Source organism: Hydra vulgaris, chromosome 10 (genome assembly GCF_038396675.1).
Source record: "Hydra vulgaris chromosome 10, alternate assembly HydraT2T_AEP".
NCBI classification, from domain to species: domain Eukaryota; kingdom Metazoa; phylum Cnidaria; class Hydrozoa; order Anthoathecata; family Hydridae; genus Hydra; species Hydra vulgaris.
In genome coordinates, this window is record NC_088929.1 from 5,188,653 (window position 1) to 5,206,868 (window position 18,216).

At 27.0% G+C, this 18,216-nt stretch overlaps 1 protein-coding gene across 1 annotated transcript; it reads right to left on the minus strand.

Annotated features, from left to right (window-relative positions):
* Positions 1–682: 682 nt before the first annotated feature.
* LOC100212035 (zinc metalloproteinase nas-4) lies at positions 683–17,707 on the minus strand. Its single transcript, XM_065807137.1, has 7 exons — positions 17,416–17,707; positions 17,148–17,258; positions 16,846–16,998; positions 16,607–16,730; positions 8,711–8,886; positions 3,064–3,134; positions 683–1,307 (listed from the first exon to the last, which is right to left on the minus strand). The coding sequence occupies exons 1-7, from the start codon at positions 17,498–17,500 to the stop codon at positions 1,035–1,037; spliced, it is 993 nt and encodes a 330-aa protein (XP_065663209.1). The 5' UTR covers positions 17,501–17,707; the 3' UTR covers positions 683–1,034.
* Positions 17,708–18,216: the final 509 nt, after the last annotated feature.

Here is an 18,216-nt window from a genome sequence, read left to right on the forward strand (position 1 = left end):
CAATTTTTATCAAATTATATGAAGTCGTTCTCGTTCTACAGGTGTTTTTATTGTGGCACTAAAAGGTCAAAATTTCACTTTTAAACATTCAAATTACATTACTTTCCGCGAACAAAATTTGCATCACAGGGTACTCTAATGTGTATGCTATCACCCCATATAAGTGGCTTATATATAAGTTAACACTATTTAAGTAGTATTTATCATATTAGTTAATAGTGTAATTAAAGTGACAGCAAAAGAATCAGAATCAGTATAGATTTAGAATTACAACAAATTACTTGAGAAAGGGGATTGGAATCGGCAATTTTTGGAATCAACTCAACTCTATATAAAAGTAAAAAAAAAAAGGAATAAAAAAAAGCACAGAGAGTAAAAGCAATCGAAAAAAGAAATTAAGAACAAAAAATTTCAGAATGCTCAAAAGTACTAGCATCATTTTATAATGAAAACGGAATTTCTGATAAAAAGCAAGAACGTTCCAAGACATTAGAAAAAAGTTATGATATTAGAATATACTTAAGTAGAAAAATTATCATTCTTTTATAAATTTACTATTCTATATGAAAACGGTCTACGCAGTAATAACTGCCTCAACAATGGAATAATGTATGATCTCCTGCAGTAAATTGTAGCAATAAAGATTTCATGATCTGCAGTTGTTATAATGAAACAAAAGAAATAACTGAATTCTTACTTCTAAAGAATAATAATTTCCAACTCCATATATTACATTTATAAAAACACAAAAGAAGTTTAATTTAACTTAAAATATAAAAATAGATCAAATATAAATCGAATATATTAAAATCATTTATACTTTTTTTTTCAATTATACTTTTAAAAAACTCGCAAAAAATAATGAATAAACTATCAATAATAAATTGACATGGCGACCAGCACCCATACTTCTGTATAAAAAGATTCTTTTTTATATCTGAATACTAATAAAGATAAACAAGATTTTTTAATTAAAAAGAAAAATCTAACTTCGATTTTATCGCGTTAAATAGCATTATAGCGTAATTTCGAAACTATTCTGCTGAAGCCAGAAGTGAAAGCATATCTGAAGCTTCTTCGTCTTTTTGTTTTAGTACATCATGTGGTGTCATGTTACTGACAAGGAAATCAGCATCACTGTAGTCTACTTTTGATTGCTGACATCCGGGATAAAGTTTGTTAATTTGCATGACATCTAAATATGTAAGTTGATATCTCTGTCCAAAATTTAATGTTTTATCCAATTTCGATACTAAAGTCTTTTTACCATTAGAAGAAAACGCAAAATTGTTGTAATGCATAACACTCTAAAATGTTTTTAATACAAGTGTTATTATTATTTTTTATTTTGAACTATAATAAAAATTATAATACAATTTGTGAAAGCATTAGTTATAATTTGCGCTAATGATTGTATTTTCTGTCATCATTGAGATCACTATAAAAATATATAATTGGATATTTTGTCATGAAGAATGCTACAAAAATATAATAAGATTGCATATTTTAATCATTATGAAGATCACTATAAAAATATAATAATTATACAAGTCATTATAATATACCGTATGCGGCAGCGAAATTGCAACAAATAACACTACAGATTTTTTAAAATATTTCAGAAAAAAAAAAGGCTCAAGAAAAACGTTTTTATTGAAAACTTGCTCATAATTTAGTAATGAATAATTAATATAACCACCATTAGCATTGATCACAGCCTCAATTCGAGGATGAAACTTGAAACAGGTTTTCCAGATGTACTCAGCTGACATGTTAAACCAGGCCCAGGTGATGGAAGTCTTCGGGGCTTTAACACTTGGGTTTTGTTGTTTACAAGACTTAGCTTGAACATATGTCCGAATAGAAAAATCTAGAGCGTTCAAATCTGGAGAGCTAGGAGGCCAGGTTTCTTTGTAACACACATCTCTGAGAGCCATGTTTGAACGAGTTTTGTTGAGTAACAGGGTGCACCATCCTGCATGAAAACAAAATTGTAACTTCTCTTAGTGTTGCCATGTATCTAAGGAAGCACATGGAGAACTTGATTTAAATAATCTTTTTCACCTACTCAGAAGCTTAGTAAAAAAGTTGGTAAAAAACTAGAGATATTGCGAGGCTTTTGGAAAGCTACCAGAACAAACATCATGATTTAACTAAGGTGCTTAGCGTGACTTATTGCTTTGATATGGTCAGGGACATTCTAATTATGTAGGAGAGAAAGATACCTGTCAGTTCAGCTGTTTGAGACAGGATCCACTGTAAAATATTTTCATCTGAAAACAGAATGATTAGATATTTTTTCTTTAAAATACAGAGAATCTTCTTACTTCTTTCCAGACTCTTGGCCTTCAGTTAATAGAAATTTTTTTGTTCTGGCACGGGATTTAGCCCCTGTTGTATTTAACAACCCTGTGGGCAGTCTTTTCTGAAATGTTGAACTAGGAGGCCATGGCACTCAATGTATGGATTTCTCTTGATTCAGCCTTTGAGACTTCTTACCAGGCTGTTATTAATAATTTTATTCTGTCCACTAGACCTTTTTTTTAACATTGCTACATTCGAAAAAATGTTTTTAACTGCAAAAACTGTTGATTAGGCAACTCCTGTCTTTTCCATAACCTCCCGGACACTCTTGACCACGTGATAGGCTCTCTGGATTGATCTCTTTTTTTTCATGTAACCTCGTGTTTTTGAAATACTCCTTATATTTTTGTTTACTTTTATGTAGATATAGTTGCTAATGAACCCTGAAAATCTCGGAAATTTATTAGTTTTACCACCAAAACTATAATTTTTTAAAGTTCGGTCGAAATTTTGCTGACGTATACGGTATATAATTGTAAACATAAGCCAAAGTAGTTATTATATATTTATGCAGTATGTGGCCAATAGATCAACAAAATAAAACACAAAGTGCATATAGCAAACAAATACTCCAATATAACAATACAAATACAATATACAAATATAATATATACAAGTATAATATATATACAATATACAAATATCAATATAATAACACAAATTTTTATGTAAAAAAAAAATTTATTACATAATACCTACCCAGTAATTGTAGGGCACATCAAGATTATCCGCATCTCTAAGTGAGTACATTCGAAAATTGTGCAACAACTCTAGAACAATTATGTTTCTCAATAAAATAGATGTCAAAAAAAAAATTTATATTTTAAATATTTTTGATAAGATTTTAATGAAAAAATTTTATATATTAATATAACTAATATTAGGGTTGTTTCCACACCTACTGTGAGTTTAACAAAAGTTATTATAATGTTACATTACTCAAAAAGTAGAAACACATTGAAAATTAATTTTTGCAGCCGTCAATGTAATATTATAAGTTTAAAATTATTCTAACTGATAAATTTAAATCAATAATGTACTTATTTTGATCAAACTTTCAAAGCGCAGTTTTCCATTCTTATCGTAAGTGTTTCACACTTATCGTATATATTGTTAACGCTTATCGTATATCTTAGAATCTGCTTTAGTGATCAGTTTATAATGCGCTCACGTTTTATAAACCAAAAGATAATGGATTAGTAACATTTTATTATTTATTAGTTATTCTTAAAAAGACTAAAATAAACATTTATATAGTAATGAAAATATTATTATGAATTAAAACTAAAGATTTTAAAGTCTTTCCATTACTTTAGTACATACCCTTTAAGTTCTTAAACTGGAAAGGATAGAGTTTCATCATAATTATTTAAGTCTTATTTTATAATTGTTGTCAACATTTAAATGGAACTCGTTTTCTGACTCAGTTTCAAGGCTTTCTTTTATTTTTGCAACATTTTTTTTCTTTCTCTCTCGAAATTTTCATGTTTTTTTCTTTCCTTTTTAACTTTTTATTTAATAAACTTTTTTTTTTTAATTTTATAAACTTTTTCTCCATAGCCAATTCTTTCTTTTTAATCTTTCTTCTATTTTTGATTTTTTATCTGCAGCTAATAGTTTCTTTCTTAATTTTTCATCCTTTATTTGTGAATTTTCTTGCACTCTTGTCTTTTGAATTTGCTGCCACCTTTCAGATGTTACAACCGATGATAAATGTTCTATTTTGTGCTTGAACATTTGGACTGGTTGTTTTGGCCATATTAAAACACTTTTGATTGGATTTATGATTTTTGGTGCTATTTTCAAACTGAAACAAGCTGGTTTTGGTTCTATTACTGCTGCGATATTGCAATCAAGCATTTCCATATCGGTTATAACTTGCACATTTTTTAAATTACAAGTTGTTGATAGACTTTTATTACCCTGCTGTATTTTATCAGGTAAAATTAAGGCCTTATATGTTTTCAGGCTCTTTTTCAAAAAAGCTGGAGAAATTCAAGATCACCTTTTCAACATAAATGTTCATCAGCTTTTTTAAACTGCTCTAAAGTACTTGGACCAATCCACTTTTCAATAAAGGTTATGGGAGAGGAAGCTGATTAAGTCACACTTGAATGGTTCTCTTCTAAATAAGGAGTTGGAGCTACAGTTGACTCAGATAATCTTTGAAAAATTTTTGTGTAGTCAACACTATTAGCATCAAATGGAAAAATTCCGGTACTTTTAAAACCACTTTTAAATATTATTTGCCTTAGAAGGATCGATTATATATGATTAACAGTTTTGGTACATTTTCATTGTTTCTATTTTGTCCTTCATGGTCAAAATTTCCACTTTGCTTTCATTGGCCCAAAAACTGCCACATTGAGCGGTTGCAAAATATGTTTTGCATTAAAGCAACAAGAATGATTACATTTTTAGAGCAAAACTCACTAAGCTGGATAGAAAAATGTGAGGCATGACCATCAAAAAAAAAAATAACTGGTAAAGGAATTTCTTCTTTTATCAAAAATGGATGAAAAATGTTTGTAATATACTCAAAAAAACATTCGGTCATCTAACCATTTTCATTTTTTCCAATACCCCATCCTAATGGAGCAGCATTTATAACTATTTGGAAGACGAACATATTCAAAAATTGTTAATGACGGAAGCAAAAGTTCCACTGGCATTTACTGCAAATAAAGTGGTGATGCTTTTTTTATTACTTCGAACACTTTCATCATATGTATTTTTTCCTCGTTCACCAATTAATAAATTAGTTTTTGGTGACAACTAAAAACCACTATCATCCATATTAAAAACACGCATCAAACCATTTAAACATTGAGTGTTTTTTGCCAAAAGTTTTTGAATTCTTATTTTTCAGTTTTTCTTTTTCAGTTACTCCTAAACTAGCTCAGTTAAAGCATTCGTTTTTGAGTTTTGTTTAAGAGAAAACTTAAAGAATTTTTTCAATTGATGACATACTTACCTACTTTACTTAATAGACATAATATACTTACACGCTTAGCTCTTAAATACCAAAATATTGATTTCTTTTATTCAAGATTAATTTAAATTTTATTATTTAAATACGTTTATTTGAATATAATTAAAGGTTGTATTGACTATGACTTTTTGTTTATGTATATTTTATTTTATATACGCTATTTACCTAGTAATTCAAATAATACAAATCTGTTAAATCATTGTAATAGTTGTTTTAATAGAAAACAGTGCTTTTTATTCAGCAGGTTACCGCAATTAATTTGAGCATATTAAATGATTAAGTAAAGTTTTTGATCAAATGTTACTGACTTAAACGACACTTATAATAAATAGTAAAAAAAAAAAATTACTTATGAACAAAATTTAACTTATGAACAAAAGAAATATTTAAAACTGAGTTAGTTGAGAACTGAAAAGTCTCAAAAGTAAAAAAAGGTTTTGATAAAATTAGTATTGTTCTTATTTAATTAGCATTTGATGTGGTTAAATTTTCTTTATTTCACATATTTAATCTCTTATTAAAAACAGGAATTGTTCCTGACAAACTTAAAATTGCCCGTATTACACCAATTTTTCAATCTGGAGGTAAGTCAAATTTTATTTGTGACGGTAAAGAAATGCATAAAACCAACCTTTTTCAGGACGGTTGTTAGTAAATTGTGTTTTTATACTGTTAGAACTCAAATATTTTTGCACAGTATCTAATTGCTGTACTACAGATATGGCAAATCCCATTCTGGTGCATGTTAGTAACCACTCAACTGAGTTATTTTCAATGTGTTTACCTAGTATCAATTCACACCCGCAGTGTTGTATCTTTAAAGATCACAAAGCGTCTGATAAGGAATTTCAAGCGTCTTGCTCGTTTTGTACACAATTATACCTTTTTCAACAGCATTTATGGCATCACATAATTATCTGTATATTGGAATCTTCGTTTTGAGCTACAAGCTTTTGTTTTATATTTTTATCTTGCCATTTTAAAAGAATCTAAGTAAATTAATATTTATTTTTATAGTAAAAAAAGAAACAAATGGATTATTTATTGGACAATATGTATAGAATGCATACAATATGTATGGAATATGTATGAATATATACAATATGTATGGAATGGTATTTATTTTAGTTCATACTTATTGTGCATTCAAAAATACTATATTGATACTATAATGATGAGTTGTTTTAATAATATTAATAATGATTCATATTTTATTTGCCTGATTAAGTCAATTTAGAAATAAAATTTTATGCTATCTTAAATTTCCTTGTTTTATTTGAAATGCTTCTAACAGCTGCTACTTAAAAAAATAATAATTTCATATGTTGATGTAATAAACCCACTGAGTTCATAAAAGTAACTATGTATTGCGGTTTCTATGTATTGTAATAGAAGTGCATGACGATGTTGTTACACAAAATATAAAGATAAAAAAATAAAAACTAATTTTTGCAAAATTCATATTAGTATTTAAATCCTACAATAAGTTTTGACTCACGGTAGGTGTGGAAACGACCCTATTGATAATAAATAAAAAGTCAAAAAACAAAACTACATTGATAGTAAAAAAAGAAAAATATTCCAAACCTATTACAAAAATATTCAAACTGTACATTTAAAAAAATATATAACTTTTTTTATTTATATTATAAATGTTTATTAAATTAAATAAACGTTTTTTTTTTTACATTTTTTAATTGTCTCGCAGTATTGGTTAAAGTTGATCTGTTTCATTAATGTTTCAACAGTTTTATATATTAGATATCATCATTTTATATATTGAGCAATTTAATAGTATTAATGCTGATTCATGCATGTTTGGACAGAATTCACAGCAGCCATTAAAACTAAGTTAATGGCAAGAAAGAGTGTCTTGGCACTTTTTTACTTTTGGCACAAGTATCTAACTAATGTAAATTTCAAATTATAGAAATAGTAAAAATTATTTTAAGTTTTTAATTTTACTTTTCAAGCTTTCTACAACAAAGTTGAGCTTGCCTAAGAAAAAGGGGTAAATAAGAAGTATATATAAAAAATATAATATCTAAAGAACCATAAAATTGTTTTGTTTTCCATTTTAAAAACAAAAAATTAAAAAAACAAAAAAAAACTGATCATTTGAACTTTGTGCAACAAAGACAGAATTCAGAAAAACATATATAAAGGTATTAAAAATAAGTAGTGTAAGTATTATACTATAAAATAGTATTATGCTCTGTATAATATTTTAAGAGCCAACTGGGGCACTAAAAACTAATAATGCACAAGGCTTTGTGGTTGTGCACGTGGTAAGGTTCTCTGTATTTAACCTTTATATATCTCTGAAATATCTCTGCATCTCTCTTTTATCATTATCACAAATAATATAATTATTGAATATATATTTATATATAAATGGTATGTATTTTCTGTAATTTTTTTATGTTTTTAAAATTACTAAAGTTTAATTTTTCAAGGTGTTGGGTAATGAAACACGTTTTGTTTTGTAGATGATGTATTAAATTTATAGAAGCTAATGATCACCTTGTTTTAAATAAGTGGTTTTTTTTTTAGTTTTTTTTATATAATTTTATGTTAGATATTCAATCATGTTTTATATGAATCTAACTGTTGACTATATCGTTATAGTCTGGTAGGGATATTTAAAGGAATACAGGCTAAATTTTATAAGGTTTATTTTACATTTAAGAACTTTGTATAAACTTTCTATATGCTTTTTTGTTTTGTTTCCATTTCAACAATTTTTTTTGTTCAAAATGTTTAAAATTGATAAAATAACTTTAATTTGTATTTTTAATTTTTAGTACCACAGCTTATCTCAAATTGTAGGTTTTAATTTATAATTAATCCCCTGAATACTTTATGTATTACCACATAACCTTTACATATACAAATAAAAATTTTATTTGACAAAATAGCATTAAGACTGTAAAAATTAACTAAACACAATAGTACTTTTGGAAATTGTAAAAGATAGTTTTATACTTAAAGATGTGGTATTATTGGCATTTACAACTTTAAATGATAACTTTCCAAATTTTATCAATAATGTGAATCTCAAATTTATGACTTTGTGTGTAGTTTTTGATTTTTTGACAAAAAAACTTCAGACGAATTTTTAAAAAAAAACAACAGTTTTTTGTATACTTGTTAAGCAGCATCTTATTTTTTTGCCCATAAAATATATGCTTGTAAAAACCTCATAAAATATTTTAGCATAAACTTGATGCTACGTGTAAAACTAATTTTGAAAAAAATATGATTCAATGTATAATAATAAACAAACTCTGAATTTAATACAAAATTTTAAAGATCACAATTATTTCAAAAAACTTTCTAACAAAAATACTTTACTTGGTTTGATGTTGTCATAAAGAACATCAATATATTGATTGCGATCTGGTCTTGACTGCTCATGAATAATGCCAATTGTGTGCATCATTTCATGCATCACTGTTCCAAATTTCCGACAGCCTATACCAAGATTGATAAATTGTTCACCACCTTGTTTCCCTACAGACGAACTGCAACTGTATAAATAAATAAATATTTTAATAATCATCCAAATTTCACCCTCTATTTTTGATAACTACAGTCAACTGTTGATATCTCAAACACTAAGTGGACCAAGAAAAAAGTCTCTCGAGATATCGAGAGTTGGAGATATTAAGAAAGGGGTTAAAAATAAGTGAAACCATCCGACTTTAATTAAAAACAAGTTATTTTACTGACAAAAATCACTAACAAAAAAAATTACAACCTAGGTAAGCAGGACTAACCTAGGTTGAAGTCAATAAACTTGTCAACCTTATCTTTAACCTTATCATTGTTGTTTTCAAAATTAGGGTCTAAAATTAGAGCAAGGATTTCAGCATCAGTAGCATGTAAGCCGGTGGTTACAACATCGCAATCTAAACTAGGGGTGTACCGGATTGGAAATTTTGAAATTCGGCCAGAATGAGAATTATATTTATGCAATTTTTTACCTTCAAGATTAAAAGTGAAAGCCTGTACCTCAGCATCATGGCTACATAATATATATTTATAACCTATAATATATATAACCTATTTCATTAATTTGATTCTTGTTTTATTTAAATCTAATGTTGTTTTTATTTTTTCTTATAATTTTATTTATTGAATGTTTTAACTTGAATAATATTTATATCTAAATTAGTTCTTTATTTTCTATTTTTCCATTTTTTTCCATTTATTTTCTATTTTTTTATTTCCATTTATTTCCATTTATTTTCTATTTTTCCATTTTTTTCCATTTATTTTCTATTTTTTTATTTCCATTTATTTTCTATTTTTCCATTTTCCATTTAGGCTAAAATTAAAATATTTACTGTATTAGGGCTTCCTATACTTTTTAATTATTTAAAATTTAAGTAACGTTTAAAATGAGACTATTCTCAAAGACAGGTAACATTTTTGATGAAAAAAGAGCAATTTTGTTGTCCAAAACTGGATAGCAACTCTTTTTGCACCACAATATTCCTAAATTTCTAGAAATCCTTGCATAATTGATTACATAATTGCAAATAAAATTACATTGTGTTTGTTAAGAATTTTGTATTTGTTACCTAGGTTTACATATAGTTCTTCATTGACCTGTAGGACAATGATTCTTTGATTTAATTTATACAGTCTGTGTCACATGTCTTAAAAAAAAAAGGTAAAAAATAAATTCTGGCATTTCAACCTTATATATTGTAATTCCATCCGGAACCGGAATGACCGAAAACCAATGTAAGATTCTGTTGACTGGCCTTCTTGGATGGCACTAGAATTTAACTCTCGCAAACATTCAAGTCTTCTATCAAAGATTTATAAGGATGATCATCATCAGCTTCTGCAACATGTTTGTTTGTTTTGATGAAACCAGCTTCTTTAAAGCAATTGATGAGTCTCTTTTGACACAGCATTCCAAGAACAAATGAGATATTTCAATACTTGAAGCATAGAAACTTTTGCAGGGGTTTGTTACTACCAACTGCTTTTATACGAAGACACACAATTTTGTGACAATACTGAGCTTCAAAACTTCTTATGACGCCTTGATCCATGGGCTGAAGGACAGATGTGGTGTTAGGGGAGAGAAATATTAGGTGGATATTGATCAGCCCTTCAATGTGTGGATGGGCAGAAGAGTTATCCACCAGAAGTGCTACTTTCCTGTTTTGAGCACAAAAAGATGACTCAAGCTTCTTTACTCATTCTGAAAAAAAGGTATCCGGTCATTCAACTTTTTAATAAATTCTTATACGTAGAAGGGAGTTGTTTGATGTGCTTAAAACATCATGGGATTTTAGATTTTCTAATTATAAACATAGGCAATTTTTTTCCTGTTGCAATCCCTGCTGCCATGCCTGTAAGTCTAATTTTACTATTTTTTCCCCTACAACATTTTTCTTGTGATAAATGGTACATTTTGTTTGGTAGGCACTGATAAAATAGTCTAAACTCATTGACACTGAAAATGTTTTCAAGTTTTAATTCAAAGGCAATGTTGGAAGTGTATTTTAATTCCATGAAGCAGTCATAACATTTGTCATGGAGGCACTTTTGCATGAGATTATTTTAAAACTGATGCTGTTCTTAAAAATAGGAATAGAATAATTAAATTTTAATCATTTGTTTCAAAATTCAATGCTGGTACATGTGAATCTGTTTATATTTAAATTGAACATGATTTGACAAACATTTAACTGAACTTTCTTTCTGATTATGAAACCAACAATCAGATGATTTTAAAGCCAACTCTCCTAATGCTTCTGCGAATCTTATTGCCTTTTCTTTCAGTATGGTACATTTGATTGATACTTGTTGACTTCTTGTTACAAAAAACCACATGAATATGGCCTTGTCTACATTTTCGAAAATACTACTGCAAAGTTTTTTCCATTTTTTTGTCATTTTTTTACAGCAAGGTTAATAACTTGATTTTATTTTTAACCCATATTGATATTGTGTTCTTTGGGAAACCTTAGTTTTGGGCAACCTTTTTGTTTGATTTCCCTTTATCCAGGTCATTTAATGCCTTGCATTTTTCTATTATAGATTTATTTGAAAGTTTTCGTTTAATGAGTGGCAAGTTTAATATGCTATTGCGTTTGGCAAAAACAATAAATTAATCTTGTAAAGGGATATAATTTTTATATTCCATTTTTGTCCAGTAAGATTAATAACTTGTTTTTATATTCAACCCAGGTTGATATTTACTCTTTTGGACACCATACTTTTGAGCAACCTCTTTGCTAAACACCACTTTCTTTAGGTCTTTTAGTGCCTTGCATTTTTCTATTATAGATTTATTTGTAAGTTTTCGTTTAACGAGCAGCATGTTATCGTGTTTGACAAAACAATAAATTATTCTTTAAAAGGAGTACTTTTCATAAATTCCATTCATAAAAAATAAAAATCGAATTTAAAAATTTCATTAGCAATACTTTTCAAAATTGGAATTTAAAAAAATTAAATGCTATTAAAACATTTCTGGAAAAAAATGTTGAAAAGTTCGAGATAACAATAGAAAATTAACCCGTGGACCAAAAATATTGTTCAAGATACCAAAAGAAGATACTAAGGTTCAAGATATCAAGAGGATTTTAACCCAAACAAGTAAACCCCAAAAAATACTTTTTTTGCGATCCTAGCATGTAAAAAGAAAGTTTTAATAAAAATAACATCTAAGCCTAACACATAAAAAGAAAGTTTTATATATTTTGAAGACATATGTTCATAAAAAAAATGTCCATATTTTACTAAAAAAATTCTCTAAAATAACTTTGCCTACATGCTTGATTATAGTTTATCTGGCAATTTATATACAGTTATAGGCATCAAACACCTTTGTATATTAGCACTTTTGTAATGAGATGAAAAAATTAAATAATTTTTTTGTAATATTTTTTTTTTAAACTTTAACTTTGTTTTTAATTGTTATATTTTTTTTAATGTTTTTTTTTTCTTCAATATTTTTATTTACTACCTTTAATATTTTCCATATTTTTATTTTTTAATCTTCTACGCTAAATAAGTTTCTATAAATTCTATAAAAACCTATAAATTTTCTTGATTCTGTAACTGCTATTAACCCTGTCTCTGCATTAAAAATGCATTTACTTGTAAATATAACTCTAGATGCCATATTTATGCAAAATCAAATTTCTTTGTAACAATTTTGGATGCTATACAAAATATTTTTAAAATTCATTACAACAACTTACTCCTAAACTCTGTCTAGTTTGTACTTTGGTTTGACTCTAGCACATATTTGAAGAATTAAGAAAATATTCTGAATGAATTAAGAAAATATTCATTACTGGCCTCTGTGGTTTAATTACAGCAATCAACTGTTTGATATGGAGTAAGGCTAATTATGAACAACTTTCAGCTTATATAACAGTTATTGATTGGGAAAATAAAATGAATGTATTTTTTGTTGGCAAATATAAAGAGGATAATACAATTTTTTGTTCCCTCTTATCGAACTCCCTTTATTATTAAACATGAACCCTGGCTAACACTAGAGGTGAAAGAGAGCAACCACAGTAAAGCAAGTTCTATGGGAAAAGTATATTGCTGCCAGTTGTAGTACTCATAATAAAGTTTGAGAAACACATCACGTGGCATGCAAAAATATCACTAAAATAATTAAAGAAGCTGTACTAAAGTATGAAGAAAGGTTAGTGTTGAATTCCAAACATGAGGAAGCAACGCGTAAACAAACAAATCAGATCACTTGAAACCTCCGATGACATCATATCAACCGATTATGATTCGATATGCTCTACATTAAATGAATATTTTCAATCAGTTTTTGTAACTGAATTACCAGGACCTATACAAGATGTTCCTTGCCGCACTCAAAAAGTATGTAATATTGGCTAAAAAAACTTTACCTTTCATAAGGTCACGAATTAGTTAAAAAAATCTTGTTGAAACAAAACCAAAGGGCCCAGATGGTTTACATCCCTAAGTCCTAAAAAATTGTTCAGAAACAGTTGCAATACCAATAACACTTATATTTAAACAATCAATTGTTACTGGATCTGTACCAGAGCTTTCAAGAAAATCAAACATTACGCCATTTTTCAAGAAGGGTTTGCAAATTTAAAGTATTCGATTACTAGCAAGTGTCATTTACTTCAGTTCCTTGCAAGGTTATGGAAAGAATTTTGTATGATCACATAATAAAACACTGTCTTGAAGATGATCTATTAACACAACTGTTTGAGACAACTGGTTTTGTCTCAAACAAAGACTGTGTAATGAACTTGGTAGAAACTAGAGATATAATGACAAATCCTACTTAACAGGGTCATTTAGTTAATGCAATTTACACAGACTTTGCTAAAGCGTTTGATGAGATTCCACATAATTGACTAATACACAAGTTAATATCTTGTAGAGTTCAAAAAAAGCTATACAACTGGATTAAACCGTAGCTTACTAATTGGTAACATGAGCAGCATACCTCAAGCTTCAGTGATGGGTTCGCTTCTTTTTATAACTTTCATTAATGACTTACCTGATAAAATTGTTCATTACATGAACTATACGCTGATGACAGCAAAATTATTGGGATAATTAACTTAGAAAAATGATACAAAAAATCTTCAAGCAGACATTGATAATACTGTTGAATGGTTAAATATTTGGCATATGTCTATTAATATAGAAAAGTGTAAAAAAATGCATGTTGGTAGCAAATAAAAAGTTGTCAAATCAATACACAATTTTAATTATTGACAACCTCAGATGCCCAATTAAAGTCACAACAATTGAACGTATTATAATCTTAAATGACTTAAAAGTTTGCACACAAGTTGAAACAGCAGCATCGACAATGAACGGCATATTAGGCAGGCTAAAGAAGGCTTTTTGCAGTCATAGCTTAGAACTATAGTGCATACTATATGTCCTTCATATTTGCCCACACCTTCAATTGAAAAGAGTCAAGTTTGGTCACCACATCAGAAATCTGACGATAGCACTCTTGAAAATGTTTAACACGAAGTTACAAAAATCTCAAATATTAAACATTTAACTTATGAGAAAAGGCTTCAATTAATGAATTTTAAACTTTAGAATAGCAAAGAAAAGAAGCGATCTGATTGATCAGTTCAGGAAAAAAATTATGAAAAAATTTGATAAAATAACTTTTTCTGTACCCCAGAATTTATTAGCAAGCAATACATTATACAATTTTCATGGACACAACAAACAACTTGAACATCAATTAGTCCAAGGAAGTGAAAAAAATTTTTTTTTAAAAATAGGGTCACAACCAAATGGAATGCCCTTTCACAAATCTTAGTTGAATCAACTTTATTGTGCGTATTTAAAAATAAAATAATGCAGTTTGTGTAGACTACCTCATTGGAAATGGAAGTTGTTTCTGATTCATCAGCATAAAAGGGCCTTTTTACGTAGCCCTTTTATGGTGACGTGTAGCCCTTTTTTATCATATTTATCATATTACTTTTAGCGTAATTTTAAATAACAATTAGCATACAAATATATTGCATGATTTTTTGATAACTGAATCAATTTTAAATTCGTTATTTTTTATTATACAATTCATTAATTTCGCTTTTTTTTTAGTTTAGTATTTTATTTTTTTTTAGTTTTTATTTCCCTTTTCAGTTTATAGTTTGTTTATTTCTAATTTTAGTTCACATCTTTTAAACACGCTAACTTAAAACATGCAAGGAGCATGTTATTTTAATTATAAAATAAAAATACTAATAATAACAATAATAATAAGAAGAAGAATGATAAAAGTAAATCATATTATTATTAAGAATAAATGTAAATAGTAGTTTGAGAAAGAAGGAATTTCCCTCACACAGAAACTTGATTAAAGGAGTGACGCCATGCAATAATAATAAGAAAAAAAATAGTAACAATATTATAAATAATTAAAATAAATAAAAAATTTAATATTAATAGTATTACAATCATGTTAATTATTAAACAACAGCAGCAAAAATATTATCATTATTATAAATATAGGACAATTATAGGTCATTAAGAAATATCAAAACAACAATGATGGTAATAACAGCAATAATAATAATAATAAAATTATTAATAAAAATAATAACATTAAGAGCAATGAAAATATCAGAAAAAAGAAAAAAATGATAAAAAGTGATATTAATACTACAAAATTATAATATTTTTTTTAAATCTCTTGTTCTCTATCTCTTCTAAAACTTGATTTTTTATAACAAGAGTATCAAACTTTACGAATGCTAAAAATCAATAACATGTTATGTAATAGATATGTCTAACTAACTAAAAAAGTTTTTTTCCTGTTTAAAAAAAATTGAGCATAAAGGAATGCGCATACAAAGGGGGAGGACACTTAGATTAGTGGTTTTACTGCCTACGTTCTTTATGTTTCAAATAAAGAAATAAAGATAATTTCTTTTGACATTGTAACTTTTCCAAAACATTCACACCCATACAAGACTCCTGTCCCATTCAAAGATGCAATGGAATGTTTTTCATACCTCGAAGTTTAGGTGGGAGGTACATTAAGCTATTCGTTGTTGATACTTCTAGTTAAATGTGTATATATAAATCATGTTTCAGTAAAAAAATGTTTGCTTTAATTTTATTTGTTTATTAATTTATTTTATTTGCAAGAAAAATAAGTTAAATGTATATATATTTTTAATGAGTTCTTATCAGTATGAAGTCCATCATTGTTTTGTTTTTTCATTGGAAGTTCCACAAAATTTTTTTTGTAATTAGAAACTTCAGTTTCTATTCTTTTTAATTACATTTAATTAAATAATCGAAACATAAAAAACTTAAAATCTTTTTTCAATTTTTACATCAGTTTGTTTGGACAAGTCCCATTCAATAAGCTTCTCACTTTATTCATAAATGATGAGCCAAACTAAAAACGGCATTTCCTAGACAAGAATGTTTTTAAAATACTAAAACTACATGGTATTTAAAAAAGGAGTTTTATTTCCCATTAACAAAAGCAAATTTTAAAATTACTTTTTGCTCTTCAACAGCAACATTTTCATTATGTTTAAACAATCTTATTGTGTTTTAACCACATTACATTTAAACGTAATAAGATTGTTATTCAAAAATAACAATAAAAAAAATAACAATAAATTATTTATTATATACTTATTTACATAACTTTTTTAATAAATAATAAAAAATTCAATGATCAAGTAAAAAAAAAAAACTTATTTATAAGTAAAAAAAACTTACCCATTTGTCAAAGATCTGAAAGTAACATAATCTCTGTCAAATTCATTTTTTGGAACATATCTAACACATGTAAGAAGGTTAAATTCTTTTATGGCATCATTTATCCTTTCACGAATGACTGGAACTGAAATAAACAAACCATGTAAAATTTATATATAATTATTAAATAAAATTTAAAAAAATTACGCCATCGAATCATTATCAAAAACAAGCAAATATTCACTAATTCAAAAGCTCACCTAATGATTTATGAAATGTATAAGGAACTATGCCATCCTTCCAGTGTCTGAACCCACCTTCTTTAGAATTTATATCAGCACTTTTTTTGTTGCTGTACCCTAGAACTGCTCTACGAATGTTTTCATCCATTACTATGTCACCCTCAAAGAGTTCTGAAAATAAAATAAAATACAATTAAAAGTTTAAAAAAATAGAAGTTTACTTTATTATTTCAATTATATAGACTAGAAGTAAATTAGTAAAAAATAATAATAATAAAAAATCATAATATTGAGCATTTATAAATGGAAAAAAAAACAACCTCCATTATTAGGAAGATCTTCATTGTTTATGTCTGGTTGCTTTTGACCACGATCGTTTATTGAGTCATTTTCAAAAGAATCGCTTAACTTTAAAAGTTCCTGCACTACTGCTATAATTGAAATAAAGTGAATATAGGATAAACATCCCTTAATAAAATTAACACTGTATGCTAAAAATCCCTAAATAAAATTAATAATGTATGCTAAAATAATAATATAATAAAAAAGTAATGTATGCTACAAATCGTTTCGAATATTACGCTAAACCTGATAAACGTCTTCCTTTGACTTCGTCGAAAAAAACGCTAACACATAAAAGTGAAAGTCCAAAAATTAAATTTTTTGAAACCATATTTTACAAAAATGTTCACAGCATATTTTGTTCATATACCTTAATTAGACTAATTTAAATTAATGTTATTAACCAGTGTAACATTTAAAAGTACTTTTAATAATAGTTTTTTAAAGCTTTTCTTTTACTGAAAAACCTTTACTAAAACTAAACGAAATGCGAGCCTAAAAGATGAATAATGATGATGTCAAAATACATTTGAGTATTGTTTATCTGATAAATTTATTTGATATTTATTCAGTTTGTAGACAGGAAGTATTCAATTGATGTTTGTTAAGTACGTAGATAATAAGATAAACGTTAAGGAGTAATAAATTAATGCGGAAAAAAAACCATTAAGTTTATACTTTTATATTTCCTTTATTGTAAAATATGATACATGAAAAATATATCATATTAAAAAAAATATGATACATGAAAAATATATCATATTAAAAAAAAAGATGTAAATATAAAAACTAACGCAAAATGTAAAAAAAAACATTCAAGGAATAAAAATAAGTTATTTGAGGTTTTAAATTTCATCTCCAAATGTTTGCGTTTAAAAGATAATAATTAAGTAAAATTAACAACCCATTTATTTAATTAAGCCATGGGTTTAATTAAATAAATGGAAATAAGGAGTCAAAAATAGTTTTAAAACATTTCGATTTGTTTTCTTAAATTTGTATGCTTATCTTATTTATTTTACTTACTTATTATTTATTTTTACCTTA